The 20632-nt window shown below is 27.3% G+C and overlaps 1 protein-coding gene across 3 annotated transcripts in view; it reads right to left on the reverse strand.

Annotated features, from left to right (window-relative positions):
• Positions 1-4225: 4225 nt before the first annotated feature.
• LOC100213898 (zinc finger protein 143) overlaps positions 4226-20632 on the reverse strand; it is a 36012-nt gene continuing 19605 nt past the window's right edge. For all 3 annotated transcript variants that reach the window (XM_065791313.1, XM_065791312.1, XM_065791314.1), the window contains exons 5-14: positions 19825-19929; positions 19559-19744; positions 11591-11815; positions 11367-11521; positions 11077-11278; positions 10527-10706; positions 7419-7637; positions 5102-5292; positions 4701-4938; positions 4226-4572 (exon numbers count right to left, since the gene is read on the reverse strand). In XM_065791313.1, the coding sequence (XP_065647385.1) occupies positions 4346-4572; positions 4701-4938; positions 5102-5292; positions 7419-7637; positions 10527-10706; positions 11077-11278; positions 11367-11521; positions 11591-11815; positions 19559-19744; positions 19825-19929 (1928 nt within the window). In that variant the 3' untranslated portion in view covers positions 4226-4345. The remainder of the gene's footprint in view (positions 4573-4700; positions 4939-5101; positions 5293-7418; positions 7638-10526; positions 10707-11076; positions 11279-11366; positions 11522-11590; positions 11816-19558; positions 19745-19824; positions 19930-20632) is intronic.

Raw genomic sequence — 20632 nt, forward strand, 5'->3', positions numbered from 1 at the left:
ATTGCAATTATAATGTTTTTAAACAGCACATCCAGTTTGCTTTTTTTTAATTTCATTTAACAATTCAACGAATTGTTAAATGAAATTAAAAAAAGCAAACTGGATGCTGAAGAGAAATATTTTGTATATTGGCATAATAAATTGATTTTAAATGTAGTATTTCATCTCTAAGATGATCATCAATATCATTTTCATACATTTTTTGCAACTTTTCGCATTTACTTTGTATTTCTTGATCATTTAAGTCACGGAACAACATAATACATTGAATAAAGAATCTACTTCTTTTGCTGCATTAAATCTTCTTGTCATATTTCCAATAGTGCTATCCATAAATCATTAATTCTAAGTTCTTCTGCCGGTGTCTTTTTTAACTCGTGAGTTGTTTTTTTTCTTTTAGTATATTTTTCCCCGAAAATTCTATGTTTATCTGTAAAGATGTGCCCAACAATCTACATTAATTTAAAATAGTATCCCAACTCTTATCCCATTTAATTCAACAAGAAGACTTGACAAATTGGTTATTTCACACCAATTGTTGCATTGCGTGCTTGTAAAACGGTACTTCTGTAGTTTATAGCTCCAAGATCTTTGTGCCATATTTTTGCCAGTACTTAGCATTCAAAAGATTCTATATATCTTTTTATTCTGATAAGATCTGATCGAGTTTCTGACGTTAAGTTTAATTCCAAAACAGCGTTTATTGCTATTTTAATTTCATTAATTTTTTCAGCTAATGGCTTAACACTTTCAATTCTTGCAGACCACCGTGTATTTGACATAGTGTGCAAAGAACATCCATTATTAGTTTTTAGTATTTCCCATCTTTGTGGGCTACTACTAAATATATTTTATAATTTTTGTATAGTGCCGAAAAATCTTACAACATGAATACAAGATTTTGCTGCATGAACACCACATAAATTTAAACTATGACATGCACAAGGAGAAAAAATTGCCAGTGGATTAATTTGCAAAATGCGAGCTTGTGCACCTTTATATGATCCCCTCATGTTAGATCCGTTATCATATCCTTGTGCGCGACAGTCACTTATAGAAATATTATACCTTTGTAGCGTTTCAAGAATTAAAGTAGCAATATCTTCTCCAGTCTTCTTATTGCAGTCAACAAATGCAAGAAATCTTTCCATAATTTCGAATTTGTTGGATTTAATAGTAACGTACCGTAAAATGAATGTAGTTTGTTCTAAATGCGCAGAATCGGGTGTTGCGTCTACAATAAGGAAATAATACTTCATAGTTTCTTTTTCCGTTAAAATACAAGTTCTCAAGTAATCTGCACAGCATGATGTAAATTCATTTTGAATGTCTGGCGATAAGTAATGTACTTGCAATCTCTGCTTTTCGATTTCAGTCTGCTTTACGTTTTTTAAATGTTCTTCTAAAAGCGGATCGTAATCACTTAAAAGTTCTAATAATCATAATTTCCATTGTTCGAATCTCCAATCAAATGAGTAACACCTCTAAAGGCCACGCTCAGCAAGAAACAAAATTACATCTAATAATCGTTTTAAAATCTGTGTCTCATTTTGTATTTGTTTTACTATATAAAGCAATCAATTGTGGTATGTTTATTAATATTTTTTTCCAAATTTCGCTACTGAATATAACAAGATTTATGATAGCTAGATTTTTCATGGTCAGGTAATCTGTCATATAATTTTTTGTACCCTCTATTAGCCTGCCAACCATTTTCTGTAGCAAAAATTGATCTTTGCTCATGAAATTTATAAAATAAACGACAAGGAAAACAAAACAAAGCATTTTTAGATTTGCTCCAAACTAACCAATCACCAGGAACTATTTCTTTATTTTTTAAACGAAAATGTTGGTGGGTGTGGTTCTGGACCTCTTAGAATGGCATCTTCTACGTCTTTTGGTGTTACATTTACTTTTACCACTCCAACATCGATGTTGGCACCGTCGGTATACAAAGAAAGTGTCGAAATATCAGATTGCGCGGAAATTCCAACAAATTCCATTTCATTCCTTGCGCTTAATGGGTCCGAATCAATGTTTCCATTATAGCAATAGTCATCGTTCTGTGTTTTTGAAGAAATTTTAACCCCCAAATTTTCTAGTGTTCTCATACCTCTAGAATTTTCTTCATTTCTTTTTTGCCGCTCTTTTCGTTTTTCGTATCCAGATTTATGGCGAGAAATCATATTCTGTATTTCAGAAATTAAAACGTAGCTCTTAATACAGAATTTATAAATAAATAATGCAAATTAAAGTTTACGAATAATAACAATTTTTAATAATATTAATATTTGAATAATAATATTTTGTATTTAACGCAATTGTAATATTTATCAAAAGTTTTAATTTAACACGTATATGTTATTTACAAAATGTAAACTAAAATTAAAAATATACGCTTACAAAAAACATCAGCAGCGTCTAAAACGAAAATTTTAAAATGCAGCATTAATGAGAGATCAAGTCATGCAATTTTTGCAAGTATTAACGTTTTAAAAGAAAATATACAAATTAAAAGTCAACAACGTCGATTGAAAAGTTCGAATTTTAATCTCGATTGAAATTCAATTGAAAAAAATTTGATTGAAAAAATTCGAATTTTGATATTACAAAAGAAAAATAGCAAGAATAAAAAGAAGCGTATTTGTTAAAAATATTTCTTGTCTTTAAGATTTTTTGGAAGCGATAAATAATATTTAATAAGTGATGAATAAATAAGACTTCATGAAAAAAAAATTATTTGTACACACACGGGGCCCCGGTTATCTTCCCCGTCTACACCCCCCTCCCTCTCGGCGGTCATGCTCCTCAAACCATCAAATGACCTTTTGCAGTTTTGTATCACCGCTTGACCATTAAATAATAATTACAATAGAAAATCCTGTAAACATACAGATTCATTTTCGAAAATGGTTATCTTGCTTTGACAGACATTGAATATTGTTTGAATATGTTTTTAATACTTCTATAATTACAGAAAAAGAGAATCATGTCATTCAGCATCACAGTTTCATCAAAAGAAACCTTGTCATGTAATACTTCATCTGCTTTTTTTGTACACCTACATATTATATTCAACAGATAGTTGACAGTTTATTAACGTTAAGATTTTGAAGTAGAGCACATGTTTTTGAATCGTTGTTTTTGTAGAATAGCAAAAGAAAAATAGATTTAACGTCTGAGAATTTTTTCCCCCAAAATATACAACAATTGAGAGGGGAAATTTTTTAGAAGAAAAAAATAAGTTGTTTATTCCTATAGCATTGCTAAGGAGTAAGAAACTACAACAACCAAATGGTTGCATTTCCTTTTAACCAACAGCATATAAAAGTAAAAATATAAGGACTTGGTACTTCAATGTTTGAAATAAAAAAATTCACACAAAAAAACTTTCCTCATTTTTTAAATGGAATGTATCACAAGAACTTTTTTAAGTTAGGAAAGTGTGCACAAATTAGTTGCATAATTTTAGGAGGGAGGTCTTAAATTGCAGAACACAGTTTATGGACCCCTCTCGATTAATCGTTATATTCAATTTAAAATAGTCGTTCAACAATTATTTCCTTAATTATTGAAAATTGTAGTTCAAGTTATGATTAGCTTAATATAAGTTGATTATTGATTAATAAGCTAACAATTGATGAATAATCAATGTGCTTTCCATATTTTTTTGTTAATCAAAAACCCCTTTTGTTTATCAAAGAACGTTTAAAAATTTACATATATCAAGAGTATTTGTTTGGATATACAGTATATATAACAGAGATCTATATATTTACAATGGTCATTTCTGTAAGTAAAAAATTTGCTATCTTATTTTATAACTAACACTATTACGAGAAATTTTCACGTTCAGTTCTCGCCGACGATTCCCCAGTTCTGAGTTCTTTTATTAACGATCTACTTTTAGTAGTTTTATTATTATTTACTTTTTAAGTCTTATCTTGTAAAGTTTATATTTTACAAAGAAATGTAGTTTAAAATGTAATATAAAGCAAAAAAACATAAAGTTTTATTTTTATTTAAAAAAAATAAACATTTTTTAATAAATGATTTTGAAGAAAAAATTCTTACTAATGACGGTAATGCGTATAATACATTTTGTAAAATAATAACGGTGCATACTATATTATCTAAAGTGGGTCAATTTTTCATGTTTTCCTTATGACGATAAAGTTATTAAAACAAACTTTATGACAAAAAAAAAAAAAAAAAAAAAAATCAGTGAAAATAAGTTAAAACTTTTAATAATAAGAATAGAAATTTAAAAAAACTAATACGGACGACTAATAGACAGAAATGTACAGATTATTTACAATTATACAGAAATTTGTTTGAGTAACAACTACGATTCTTTTATATCCTTTGAGTAATGCGAAGTAAGATATTTTTCCGTAACATCCGCATCATAACAGTCTATTTCATATTGGTCCTCAGGTATATCAGTTTGCATTAAATCTCTCGTACGTTGGAGATTGATTATTTGAGACGCATTGATATGATCACTTAAAGAGGAGTGTTTTGCAAACACACGTGGAGTTACATCGTTCTCATCGCTCAAAGAACTCGAAGCTTAAAAAAAATACACGTTTTACAACGCTTTATAAAATACATGAAAACATGTATTACTGTAAGAATAGAATACCACAAGCAGCAACCTAAGTTAAACAATCCTGCACAATATTGTATTTCATACTTACAAGGGCTAACAGGCGACAAACGATCTGATGAGTCCGATAACACGTTCATTGAAGCCCCCTCATCAGTTGTGTAAATATTATTGTTTGGCACTACTTGACTAGCATTATCCTCGCCCATTTGTCCTAATGTAGCCATTGGTATACTGACCGATAAATTAACAGGTATCATACGTCCTCTGCCATCAGTTAAATTCAAGCCTTGAGCACCCGCAATTGTTCCATCAGCATTAACCGTCACCTATTCAAGTGTTGAGAATGTAATAAATTTTTAATCATATTTTGTATTTCAAATAATCAAAGAAAACAATACTGTATACTAATAGTAACTATATTATATAGTATACTAAATGTAACTAATAGCAGGCTAAATTAATTCTGAACTAAAATTTAAATTTTCACACCTGTATTGGAATTGCGATAGCACCAGGTATGTTATTACTATCTGATCTAGTAGAGAGGTTTATTTGTTGACTACTTTCCATTCCATTTGCATGATTAATAACGAGTGACATACCCTGCAAGTAACTTGGAGCATCAACGTTGTTTTGAGATCTTACTTTTAACATTTTACGAGGTAACTGAGCCGATTGTGCTAAAATAAGACATGTTAAGACCATATAAATAAATTGAATAACTTATTAAAAATAAATAATCATAAATTGTAAAGATTTTTGTTTGAAAAATACATTTTAGTTTTCAATCAATTTTTTTATAAATTTTTAAACAACTTTTTATAAATCAAACCAGCTTTTTAAAAAATTATCACCTATACAATAAATATTTAATAAATCACCTATAAAATATATACAATTAACCCATTATGGACTGTAAATGAAACGTAACTTTAATAGCTGCATAAAACACTTATTTAATGTTTATAGCAAATTACTTATTGAAAAATAAAAATAATAGTATATCTTAAAAAAACACAATAACGAAACTTTGTTAACAGAAAGTCAAAAAAGTTAACTATTAGAACTAGAAGCCCGTCCTGACATTAACCTGTTTTGCAGATATTGACTAAGTATTTATACAGTGATTCCACTAGGAGGATAACCATACAAGGTTAACAAGCTCCTGTCTTAACTCACAATTTTAGTCAATGATTATCCAGGTCATATTTTATTAAAAAAAAAAATTGAAATGGCTTCCTCACATTTTATAACTGCCACAAATGTACCATACATAAGTGCATTCAATCCAGTTGAATGAAGAATGGTTTCACTTTCACACCAGTTTTCAGGACTAATTTTGCTTTTTAACATTTTATGAATCGCATTTGGATTCTTCTGGAAAGATAAAAAACTTAAAGAAAAAATTTTAAATACGCTAGCAAAACATTAGCTCAAGAGTTTTCCAGCGTAGTGATTGGTAACTTAAAATCTACTCAGAATTTATTGAAACAACGAATTAAGAAATCTATACCAAAACAGTATTAAAAAGTCAAGAATGGATTTCCACACAGTGATATCAAAACAATAGATGTTGCATATTTTAAAATATTCTAATATAAAATGGTTTTTGAAACTTTTAAAGATTTCTTCTACCTTAAAGTTAATGCCTGCTTATTGACTCTCAATTATCAGTCAATAAGATTTATTGCTATACATAACGATTTCTGAGAAAGTTGTTTTTAAAAAAACAGTTTTAATGTTTTAAAATTTTGAAAAACAACTGTTAACTGTTAAAAGCATCTGCTTTAATATTCTTTATATTTAAAAAAACTTTTTTTTTAAACAAGTCAAATTTTATTCTTTATACTTTAAATCCTTATATAAATTTTACTTTTTATAATAGTACTTTAAAAATACAAGTGCTGATGATACAAGTGATGATTTAACCAAAGGTGTGATTTTTTTATTGTACAGAAGTTGGTGCACACAGAAAATACTCTTTTAACATTTGAAGATGCGGGCTTAGTTGTAAATGGGTCATAATGCTTTTGGTTATCTGTATGTTGACCCGTATTTGTGTAAAGATTAATTTCAGCTTTTACCCATATCTGAAGTTGTCCCGCCCAGAAAAAACTCCTGGTAATTCATTTGCCTTTAGCAACACATTGTGTTCTTCTTATAGAGTTAAAATCATTTGTAGGATTACTGGCAGTTGCTTTAATTATTTCAACATCTTTGATATCAAAAATTTGAGATGACAACATGCCTTCATACACTGACTTCCAAAACTAAAGCAACTTCTTAGGAGACATGATTAAATTAAAAATCTTTATTTATAGATAGAAATTATGTTTGTTTTTTAATTTAATTTTGAAAAACCATTCTTATCAAATATATTTAAAACAAATTCTTTATATATTTTTATCTTTACACTAAAAAAGTATTTTAATTTGCATTCAAAATACCTGTATAAGTAATTAAAAAAATTTGAATAGACTAAAGTAAACAATAATTTAACCAAAAAAATATATTGAATTTCAGTAAATATTGTTAAGTAGAAAAATTTCTTATTTTTATTAATTATTTTGTTTTGAAAGTGCAGTTATTATTAAATATCACTTTAAAAGTGATATTTAATTATATATCACTTTATATAAAATAAAGAAAATTAAGTAAAAATAAGTTGAGAAGTTCATAAACAAAACTAATTTATATTATAAATTATAATTAAAATTGTATAACAATTAATTTAGCAAGTAAAAAACATTTATTAAAATAATAGTTAATTTTAACTAAATATTTTATTTCTAAAAAATTTACCTACCAATTTCTCCCATTCTTCTTTCAATTTCTGTTACTTCAGAAGTTCCATGAACTGTTCGTTTGTGCATAGCCAATGTAGAAGTTTGACGATATGTCTTATGGCAAAGTGTACATGTATATGGTTTTTGCTGAGTGTGCACTATGTTGTGTTTATACAAGCTTGAGTATTCCGTAAACCTTTTACAACAACCTGGAACTTCACAATGATAAGGGCGCTCACCTAATTAATTTAATAAATAACAAATAATTGAAATATTTTTTTTTGCACATACACATGTGTAATGCAAATACACATGAAAATACACATGAAAATACACATGAAAACAAAAAATAATTTAATAAATAACAAGAATTTAAAATATTTTTATAAATAAGTTTGTAGGTAAATATCAATAAAAACATTGTGACTAGTAAGTGACTGGGACTAAATATGGAATATTTTACAACCCCGACCACAACTTAAAAATATTAAAGGGATAAAATGTATAATACATTATATGTTTATTTTTATATTAGAAATTTATTAATATATTTGCATATAATAGGTATTTATATTTACCATTTATTTTTATACTAAGATAAAATATGCATAAATGTTTGGATAATTATATTTTCTTGAGAAAATATAATATATTTTCTCAAGAAAATATAATTATCCAAACATATCATCAAGTAAATAAATAAATAAAAGAATTATCCCAATATGTTATTTAGTACAAAAAGTTTTAAAAGTGATTATAAAAAAAGATTTTTAAGCATCAGTTTTAGGTATTTTAGGTAATATTTAATAATAGGTAATTAGTAATAACTAGTTTTTATTTTTTCATACCCGCTTGATTATTTTTAGCAAAAATGGGAAAATATCAAGAATAAGTGCAACAAAATATCAAGAATAAGTGCACATTTTAGTTATTGAATTATTATATAAGATGAAATATAGTTATTGACTTTAAGCAAAGTAAATCATTTAGGTTGATAAAAGGAACAATTAAAATGGCATATTAGGAACCACCAACTAGATTAAAAAGTACAAAATGTTTAGATAATCAACCAACTTCTTTTATTCTAAAAAATCAACCAAATTCTTTTATTTTTTCTTGTATGAAATACTGTTGCTATATTAAGGCTAGGCTAAGCAAACAACTACTTCCAGAATTAATCAACTAATGTTCAAGTAATTATTACTACTGTAGTTGTCAAGCTTTTATGAAAAAAAATTAGGAATTAAAATGAGCCCATTTGTTATTCACAACTAATTGATAGAGTGGATTTTCTATATATAATCAATTAATAGGAGTGGACCAAAGACTTGAATTTGCTAAGAAATATGTAAATATGCTGGTATCATTCCAGTCCGAGAAACCCAGGTCAACATTTGGCAATGCCAACATAAAAGCTGATCTATTTTTGCTTTACTACAGTATAGACTTTTTTAAAAAAAAGAAACCTATTTGAACGAAAGAAATTTCAAATTAAAGAAGAAAAAAAAAAAATCAAAAAAAAATTTCAGGGATCAATAATTTGATTGCAGCGGCATCCATAATTCCCAGTAGCACAGTGAGGATCATTCCTGAAAGTTAAAAGTACTTTTTTTTTTTTGCGATTAGATTTTTTTGCATTAATTCAAGCCCTGTATGTGTGTATATATAAAAATACATAATAAATATACATATTATACATAATAAAAAATATATATATTTAACATACCGGTTGAACATGATGAAATTCAGCACCTTTTAATCATTAATTACTCAAAAACTACATGGCAAATTTTTTTAACTTTTTTGCACACAGAAGCTAATGTGTTGTTGTTTGAGTGTAATGAGTATGTTGTTTGAGTGTAATGAATTGTTGTTTGAGTGTAATGAGTGTAATGAGTATTGGTGTTTGAATGGTAATGAGTATTGGTTATCATTGCTATCATGTTAAAATGAGTAAACAAATATTATATCTAAAAAAAGTTTTAAAAAGTTTTAGAAATTTTTTGTCAAACCCTTCATTATCACAAGTTGACATTTCAAAATTGACCATTGTTTCTCGATCATCAGTTTTTGATCAGATTCATCAGATTTATTTTGCAGTGATAAACAGACTCAATCTATCGAAAGAGAAGCTGAAATTGGAAAAAAGTAAGAATTTAAAGATAAATATAAAGCAAAATCAATCCTTCGCTCCATAAGGACAAATCCAAGTCAATTGCAGAGAGATCTTCCAGGAAAATCTAAATGCAGCCAAGCTTTGATAGGAAAGGTACTTAGATCTCAAGAATATAAAGCATATCATGAAAGGAAAACTCTAAAGCAATCCATTGATGAAGAAATTAAAGCAATTCGTATTTCAAAAAAGCTATATACACTTTTAAACTGAGAAAACTTGTGCATAATTTAAGACGACGAAAACTATTGCAAAAAGGACTTTTTATAATAGCCAGGGTAGCTATGTTTTTATCAGTCGAAATGTAAAAATGTTGCCAAAAAATTCAAGTATATTCAAACTGAAAAATTTACACAACTTTTTAACACAGATTTACATTAATGCTTAAAGAAATGCCTCTGGTCATTTATTAAAAAGCATAAAATGCCCACAATATTTTGGCCTGATTTGGCTACAACTCACTACTCCAAGAAGTCTCTAGAATGGTATGAACAAAATGACGTTGAATTTGCACCTAATGAAGCAAAACCTCCAAATTATCCTGAGCAGTGAGTTATTGAAAGTTATCGGTCAATTATAAAAGGAATCTTATTAAAAAGTAAGAAATTAGCTACAAATAAAGACTTTAGAAAAAAATAGATAGCCCCCTCAAAAAAAGTAACTCAAAGCAAGATCCAGCAGATATTCGGTTTCTATCTAATTTGCTAATAAAAAATGTATAAAAATATTGAAATAAACAATAAATAATTTAATGGAAAACAAATTTTTGACTGTTGTGGCCCCCTCAGCCTTAAAGGCCACTACAAGGCTACTTTTTATTTTTTAAATACGCCTAAAACACCTAAAATCCATATGCTAAAAGTAGTTTTCTTACTTAAGAACAGAAAACCCAGCTAAAACATTTCTCACTAAAAAAAAAAAATCAGCTAAATAAACTTTAATCTAACATTTTTACCTGTATGTATTCTACAATGGTTTTTATAATTAGTAGCACTTGCAAACATTCTACCACAGCCTTCTATTTCACATTTATAAGGCTTCTCTCCAGTGTGTGTGCGTAAATGAACTTTGCGTATATTAGAAGTTGTAAAGGAACGATTGCAATCTTTATGTGGGCAAACAAATGGCCGCTCTCCTAAAAAAATAATTATTGTACAAACCTTGACAAAACACAAGCTTTCAAATATTTTAATAACATCAAGACTAGATGTTTATAAGCCAAAAACAAGTATGTTATAAATTATATACAATTTTAATTGTTTAATAAAAAAACAACTAGAAATAGATAGGGCCATAATCATAGATTATAGCCCTTAGAAGCATTTAGGATGGTTAGATCCTAACTGCAAGACTCCAGGGAAGCTCAAATTTTAAAATAAATAACCAAATAAATATGATTAATTATTTTAAAAATTTATCCTGTTTTTTTTTTATAACTTGAAAAAAGTGTTTTAAATATAAATACAATGTATCAACTTTATTTTTAATTAATTTTAAAACATTACCTGTATGAGTTCTCACATGTTTCTGCAAGTCTCCACTTGTTTTAAATGACTTTGGACAATCTTCTTCTTGACATTTATAGGGTCTTTCATTAGTGTGTGTGCGGAAATGTGACTTTAAACCATACCCTGTTGTAAATCTTTTGTCGCAACCTTCCCACTCACAAGTAAAAGGTCTTTCTCCACTATGCTGCCTTCGATGTACCTACAATTTAAATGAGAATATACATATTCAACAGACAAGTAAAAAAAAAAAAAAATTCTAAAACATTTTTTCAATCTAATGAAAATACTTTTAGGTGGTGAGCTGTTGTATATTCTTTTTTACAATACTCTACATCACAAATAAAGTCTTTTGCGCCAAAATGCGTTTTAGTATGTTTATGCAAGTCTCCAGTTGTAAGAAATGTCTTTCCGCAACCATTTTCTTGGCAGTCAAATGTTTCACCTTTAAATTAAAAAATAAAATAACATGTGTACTGATGTAATATACTATAACATATGTTTGAACAAATACCTGAGTGAGCTCTTGCATGAGCTTTTAACCTGTATGGTGTTGTAAATTGTTTTTTGCAGTTTTTATTAGAACACTGATATACTTTCTTCATTACTTGGGTAGCATTTATTAGATTCTTATTTTTAGAACCATCATGAACTTGTTTTAAAATATACTGTAGCTGAGTCGTCCCATCAGGATTATGAGTTGTAGCCAACTGAATTGAACCACCAAAATTCTCAAGTCCTAAAAAAAAAAAAAGATAGTATAAAATAACTTAAGCATATACTAACATTTAAGTCAACCTTATGCCTAAGCCGAAGTAACATTTTTTATTCTTTTATTTTTACTTGCTTCAAATTTTTACCAACCACAGATTTTATGAAATAAACACTATCCTGAAAATTTCAGCTTGATTGGCTAAATTGTTCAAAAGTTATGATTGAATCAATATTGACCAAAATTTGAAAAGTTTTAGTATCTAGAGCTTACCGTAGATTTTTTTGATTTTTGACAGACCATAACTTCTTAAATAAAATAAGCGATTACCTGAAAATGTGTACAGTAATAATTTTTTTACCCAAATAATCTATTTTTGCAGGTGTTTGAAACTTTTATGCGCTACAGTTTAATACCTACAGATAAGTAGTGCAAATATTGTTACTTTTGTGTACTTAGGGTAACCACTTGTGGTAAAAAGCAAATTATGCATTAAAAGTTAAACACTTGCAGCAGCCTGTTAAAAATCACTTTTTTTGAAAAATATGATTAATTACATTCTCTTTGCAGGCATAGAAAATAGAGTAAACAGTTGAAATAAACTTTGAAACTTTTTACTGTAGAAGTTCTATATATGGGCAATCACCAAAAAAAAAATTAAAGACCTATACTCTATCATGACATGATTGTAGCCCTTTGACCTAGGTGTACATTTTTAACTTTTCACTGAATAAATATAATTAGCTTTACCTTAAAGGATATAATCAGTACCTTAATTCAACTTATTTGATATAATTTTGGAATATGTATTTAATTTTATGCATACAATTTACACATGAATATAATTTAAATGTAAAACACTTTAACTGCCTTAAGAGTTGGTTGTAAAATTTAAATCTAAAGTTTTAAGAATTATATCAGATATATATGATAATATTTATATATTGGAAATATCAAATATATATATATATTGGAAATACTCAAAAATGTAAGTAAATGCAATAAATTAGGATGTGGAAATCAAAAAGTTAAAAAACTGGATACAAGTATGACAAACCTAGTAGCATCAGCATTGGATATAGACCCAGAAAATATAGTATTGGAAAAAGAGCAAAGCTATAATGATTTAGACAAAACTTTTAGCAAAAAAAAATTAATAAAAAAAAAAAAAATGTCTAAAGGAAGAAAAAGTTCAGTAAATAAAAGAAAAAAAAAAAGTTCAGGAGTACTAATTTGACATTTTACTTTGCCAAATAGACAAAAACTGACGCGATTGTGCATCATTAGTACTTTTTAAATTTTTTTTTTGCATGAACTTCTCATTAATATCTTGATTTTTATTACAAATATCAAGCACAAACCGTATGTACCATTAGTTGAAAGGGTCTTTTTGTAGTTGACATTATTCAGAAAACAGGTAAATTAACCAGGTTTGCTAGAGATTCTATGTGAAAAGTATTTCTCTCTACTTGGTACAAAACTGCCATTCTTGGGACTGTGCTTATAACTTCATATCATTTAATGGAGGCTAAAATAAGTTTTATGGTCATAATATCATCACTTGATATTATAAGTTAACACCTAACATTTATGTAAAAATTTTGTATAGTGCAAGAATCTGATTTGTAATTGTTGCTTGTAGATTCACTTTTGCTGCTTTTTATTAATTTCTATGGAACATAATAAAGAAGTGATGCTTAGCATTTATATTGTGATCTTCAAGGTGGTTCATTAAGTTTAACAGACGTTTGTAATTTTTGAACTGCGACACAGCACAATAACTGAAGTATTTCACTTTATTGATTGTGGTTAGTTTTTTCTCCGACCGTATGGAATAACTTTGTGAGAAAACAATAAAATGATTTTTCTTCATGGCAAAGATGGCCAGAAATCATGTAACAGCATTCACATTTGAGTTGATCTTTTTGATTGTTGCACTAGACAGCAAATGAATGTAAGGTAGCTTGATCAGCTTGCCAGTAAAACCCTTGTATAGTATCTTGCACAAGAAAATATAATTATCTGCTAACTCAATTAACCAACAAATTAAGACAGGTGTGTTGATTTAATGTGATATTTGCCTCTGATCTTTGACAAAGATTGTGCTTCTTTGGTGACGTTATGGTGACAAAGATCATACAAAGTTTCACCTAGTTTCTATAAACTCAATAATGTTTGCTTGGACTGTAACAAGTGCAGTTTGGTCAGTTAATACCCATATTTTGTATGTGATCTGATTGTCAAAATCAAAATTAATCTTTCTCAAACACATTCTCCAAGTAAGTCTTCAAATTTAGTTAACAGGACAGTTGGAACATTGATATAACACGAGGCTTCAACTATTTATATTACAAACACATACTTTCATCAAATCTGTGTAATATATTAGGGTCAGGGTAACAACATCAGTTTTTGCCATGTCCAATAACATCTGTAAATATAATGAGGTATAATAACATCTGTGCAAAAATTAAATAAATATTACAGATGTAGTTACATCTTTTAAATTATCAATATGTAATAACATCTGTGCAACTACACTTGTAGATTTTATAATGAAATTATTTTTAAGATGAATTAACTAATAATGCATTGTTTTAATCAGATGTTATTACACATAGAAAATTTTTCAGATGTAACTACATATGGAAAAAAAATAACTAAAAATGCATTAACAAGATGCAGTTACATATCGGATTTTTTCCAGATATAACAACATCTGGAGAAAATTCATCCAGATCTTATTGGAGTTGGAGAAAAATTACCAGAATTAGCTACATCTTTCTAAAGATGTTGTTAGGGGTAGTTGAATTTTCAGATAATATTGGACAGATGTTATTAGAGTAAAAGTAAAATACAGATGATCTCAGACTACACCACAGATGTTGTTGGACAGATGTAGTAATTTTTTACCATATATTTACCATATAACTAAATTTTTACAATATAACTAAAATATTTTTTCAATTGACTATCAGGAGTCAACTCAAAAAGATCAACTCAAATGTGAATGCTGTTGTATAATTTCTGACCATTTTTGTCATAAAGAAACATCATTCTATTTTGTCTCAGATAGTCTAAAACCTCCTTATTTTTCCTACATCCTAGTTATCTTATGTATGCTAATATTACGTGGGCAAGTGCCCACAAAAACAAATTAAATTCTCTTTATATTAAACAAAAGCACACATCAAGACTAGCTTAAAATAAGATAAATTTACTCATGCTAAACCCATACTAAAAGCCTTGAATGGACTAAATTTCTGCCAAATTAATATCTATTCATGCCTAAATATAAACTTGGGTTAGTGCCATTACATTTTTCAGATAATATTTTTCGAACTAACACAAACAGATACACCACATGAGAAGAAGGAAAATTTACATTACTAATAAAAACAACGAAGTTTTCACGATTCTCTATTTCATACCAGGGTCCGCACCTTAATAACAAAATAATATCCAAAAGTATAGAACTCATAACAATAAATAATTCCATCATTTTGAAAAAAACAACAACAACTAAAATACTCAATTTAAACTGTTTTATTGATATGTATTAAACATTTATGTGTATCACTTGTTATTATTTAACAATGATGGCCATAAACCATTAAATTAAGGTACTCTATGATAAGACTCTTCAACAAGTTATATTTTACAACAATGCATCTTGCATTAACGATGCTTAACAGTACTATTAAGTTTGATGCTACAATACCTTATTATAGATTAAATATTTTCAACAACAACTATGAGCAAGTCCCTAGTAGCCTAGTGGTACAATGGACTTGCATACATTTTTTAAATGCATGGTTTTAGCCAGCAATATATTTTTTAAACTACGAATTTTTAAAAAACGCCATTATTAGCATTCTTTATGATTTCTAAATATGTGTGGTACAGTAGAATTTGTGTATTTTTTTATTTATTTTGAAATTTGCACATATATATATATATACAAGAATTTGGTAAGCATTGAAATAGTAAAAAAAGATAAAAGCTTGTAGTAAAAAAGTTATGACTTTTTGTCACAACTGTAATATTAGGTTGTGTCTTCAGCAATTTGAATCAAATAATAGGTAAGATTGGGGCGACTGAATAAGTGCGAATTTCATAACTGCGAATCAGCATAAGTGCGAACTGGCATAAGTGCGAACTGGCATAAGTGCGAACTGGCACAAGCGCGAACTGGCATAAGTGCGAATCACTTGCAAAAACTGGCATACGTGCGAACTAGCACAAGCGCGAACTGGCATAAGTGCGCCGAAAGAATTTGCAAACATTGACCTAAGTGCGAACTGGCAGAAGTGCGAACCAATTGCAAAAACTGGCATAAGTGCGAACTGGCACAAGCGCGAATTAGCATAAGTGCGCCGAAAGAATTTGCAAACATTGGCATAAGTGCAAAATGGCATAAGTGGCGAATTGGCAAGTTCGCACTTATGCCAATTCGCACTTATGCCAGTTCGCACTTATGCCAATTCGCACTTATGCCAATGTTTGCAAATTCTTTCGGCACACTTATGCCAGTTCGCGCTTGTGCCAGTTCGCACTTATGCCAGTTTTTGCAATTGATTCGCACATATGCCAGTTCGCACTTATGCCAATGTTTGCAAATTCTTTCGGCGCACTTATGCCAGTTCGCGCTTGTGCCAGTTCGCACTTATGCCAGTTTTTGCAATTGATTCGCACATATGCCAGTTCGCACTTATGCCAATGTTTGCAAATTCTTTCGGCGCACTTATGCCAGTTCGCACTTATGCCAGCCTTTGCAACTGCTTCGCACTTATGCACATTCGCAGTTATGAAATTCGCACTTATTCAGCCTCCTTGGTAAGATTATAAGAAAGGTCATTATTTATATTATTACGCTCAACTTGAATTGATTATATTAATGGTCCAACATAACTTTAATCCTTAGTCATAGATCAAATAAACACTGAATTCTCAAGACAAAATTTGGTATTAAATTGGCTGCAGCAAGACAAAAAAAGATAGGTTACTTCGAAAAAATAAAATTATCAACATAAATTATTATAAACACATAAATTTAAAATAAATTTTATTAAAATATCGATCAAGTAAAAATTTCTTCCAAATATTTGGTTTCCCAGTTAATATAAATGCAGAAAATTTTAGCTTAAATAAATTATATATATATATATATATATATATATATATATATATATATATATATATATATATATATATATATATATAAACAAATAAATTTATAATACATTAAAGTTTCAAATCTATTGACATAGAAAAGCAAAATGGTTAAGAAAGTAAGTTAACAAAAAAGTATTAAAGAAAATTTGCAAAAAATTTAATTAAAAAAAATTTAAGATTTTAAATTAATAAAAAAAAAAAATTGCTGCCTATGTAAAAATATACACCCCTAAGGTTCAGCCATATGGACAAGGATCTTTTATTTGCTCAATTTAACAACTCCCTATGAGCAATTATAGAAAAAAAAAAAAAAAAAAAAGAAAAAAAAGCAACAATGGTAACGAAGCTCACTAAAAAGGCAATTAAGAAGATTCTACAGGGAAAAACCTCTAAAAAGCAATCCTTTAAGAAACATCATCATATGAATCAATATACCTACAAATTTTAACTAATGAGAATACATAAAACCTTGAAAATAGATTCAATGACAGCAATAATGATACTTTTTATGTGGTATAAAGATACTAAAGGCCAGGCTTGGTTAGTAAGAGGGTGCAATCACACACTATACTTGACCACAAATTTAATATTTAGTTGCGACATCTTGGCCAAGACTTTATTGAGATTTTGATAACATTAAAAATATCTGTTTCCATGTATGTCTGCAAAATTAAATTTCACCACACTAAAAGAATTAACTTTGTAACATAAATCTTTTGCAATCAAATGGATTTATATTTAGCAAAATGCTTAAACAAAGAGACAATTTACTATTATTGATTATTTAAAAAATATATATATATTTAAATTATATAAATATGAGTAAGTTCTGTTAAAAATTATATAAAGTTTAGTAAGTTATATAAATATAGATTGATTTATTATTATTTAAAATTTTTTTTACAGCTGATTTAAAAAAAATAATACCTTTAACAACTATTGCATTTTTAATGAAATTTTGTTAATAATCATTAAAGTTAATAAAACTAATAATCAAATAAAAATACAGTAACTTACAAGCAAATAAATACAAACATACATATAAACATAGTGAATTACATGTCAATGAACACCACGCTAGATGTTAGAAGTTTAAATACTAATTAAATTTAAAACTCACTAAACATTATTGGTAGTATTGCGAAGCAGTCGTACTTCCTCTTCATTAATTATTTTTACCTTATTATTTAACTAAAAAGTTTGCTTTCAAATTATTTGATATAATAAAAACTTGGCTCTAGTATGCAAAATAAAATTATAATTCACTTAAAAAGCTCATTATACATTAATTTATAATTTATATTTAAGTATAATATGGACTTGATAAAATATAAATATATAAAATATATATAGTAAAATATAAAGTTGTTAAAAGTATACTCAGTCTACAGTTTAGATAGTGATCATAATAGACCGCTGATTAAGGAACTTTTTTAAACATTTTAAAGACATTTAAAAGATTAGATTGTTATAATATTTTTATAGTAACTCAATGGTTTAATTATTTCTTTTGTTCATCATACTAAGAAGATTTGTTTCAAATATTTTAAACTTTACTAACTATACAAAACATGAAACGGTTATGAAAAAATATATATATTTTTAAATAATTAAATAATACAACTAGCCCTAAATGAATATAACCAGTTTACTCTTAAGTGATACAATTTGCGGATTAATTCAATATATTTGATATGATTTTGGAAAATGTATTTAATTTTATGCATATAGTATTATTATAATAAGTATACTCTAATTTTTCCGATTTTGTTCAATATTGAATCAATCATAACTTTTAAACAGTTTGGTCAATAAACTGAAATTTTCAGGATCGAATTTTTTTTTAAGAAATCAGTGGGTGGTCAAAATTTAAAGCAAACCTGAGATGATATTCTGAAACATTTTCAAAATGATTTTTAATGTGATTTCACATGGAATAACCCCAAAGAGTATTGCCTAATTTTATAAAAAAATAAAAGAGCTAAGTATAAAAATATTATAAGAGCTAAGTATAAAGTAATTTTTATATTCATAAGAGATGTTCAAATGTAATTTATTTTGTTATATAAACTTTTTGGTAACTTTTAAAATTATCATCAGTAAGGGATTGCCCAAAAAGTTTTTAGAAGTTTTAAAAACATTTTAAATGGATGCAAAAAAAAGTTTGATCGTCCATAAATTATGCAACGATAAACTTATTTGAAAAATAGAAGTCAGAGATCATTTGCTTTTTTTTGCAGCAACTTTCATTGAAATCGAAACGCTATTTTAATTTTTGGTTTAAATAAAGATGCTGCAAGAGAAAACCTTTAGTCTTTAGTTTTGTCTATTTGTTAAATTTAGTGTTGAGTAATTTATAGACAATCTTTAAGTCAATTTTTTTTTGCCTGTTTTTGAAATGTTCTAAAAACCACTAAAAACTTTTTATAATCTACTATTAGTCTTATTAGCAAATCTAAATTTTAATAATGAAATAATAATTTAGTAGAACATTTTAGGATTGTAACTATTAAAAAAAGAAAAAAGGAAGTTATATAGTATTATGTTTTAAATTATTTTGAAATAAAAAGATATCAATAATAAAAAAAAACTTACCAGGAATTTGTTCAATCGTGTTTTCTCCAAGAGACAATATTTGTCCATCAGGTGACATAATAGTAGTTATGTTTGAATCACTCAGCGAAACAATACCATTAACACCATTTAATTCAGTAGAGTAACCTCCATTACTTGATATAATTATTTGACCTGTTTGACCATCCTCCGTAACAAAAGTTGTCACTAGTAAAAAAAAAAGAATTTGCTATAAAAAAACAAAAAAATTAAAAAACAATATTTTGATGCTATATAAATTTAATTACCTTCATATCCTGATGTGGAACTAAGATGTGTTGATAGATCTGATGATGCAAATGAAGCGTAATATGCTTCATGCTCTGATGAAAACTGTGAAGCATTTCTACTTTCTAAACAGGAATAATATTTAAAATTATTTTAATACATTATTTCTATTATTTAAAATTATTTTTTATTTTTTTGAAAAATGAATTAAAATTATTATTACAAAAATGAATTGGGTAAATTGTTTTGTAAAATAAAAACTATTAAAATACAAAAATAAATAAACGAAAAGATTTCAAGTATTTAACAATGAAAGCAAAACAAAAAAAAATATTTTGTACTTGTTATATTAAACATAAAAACATAAGTTAAAGCTGTTACTTAAAAAAACCAACTCTACAAATAGTTATTTTTATGGAACTTTTTCTTTTTAAATAGTGATGAAAGTTTCATATAATAAAAAATTCCAATACTTAATAAAAATTGTTTGCAGAGCGCGACAAATTTTTTTTTTTTAAATAAATGTTGACGTTTGTATCTTTATTTATTGACGAACGTCTAACTTAAGAGGTATATGTCAAATAAGAGAGTTTTATTTTCTTTATATTCAAATAATCCTTTATTAAACTATAAAGAAGATTTATTTTCAAATAACTTTTATGCTAGTTCAAGAACTATTAGATATATCAAACATGCTAATTGAATTTCTTCAATTTTTTATTATTTCAATACAATATTTCATGCATTTGCAAATTGCATGCAAATTAAGTATAATTAAAAGCCATTTTCCACAAGATAAGAAAATACACAAAGCAAATTTTTTCGTCA

The sequence above is a fragment of the Hydra vulgaris genome, chromosome 02 (genome assembly GCF_038396675.1).
Source record: "Hydra vulgaris chromosome 02, alternate assembly HydraT2T_AEP".
Taxonomy (NCBI): Eukaryota; Metazoa; Cnidaria; class Hydrozoa; order Anthoathecata; family Hydridae; genus Hydra; species Hydra vulgaris.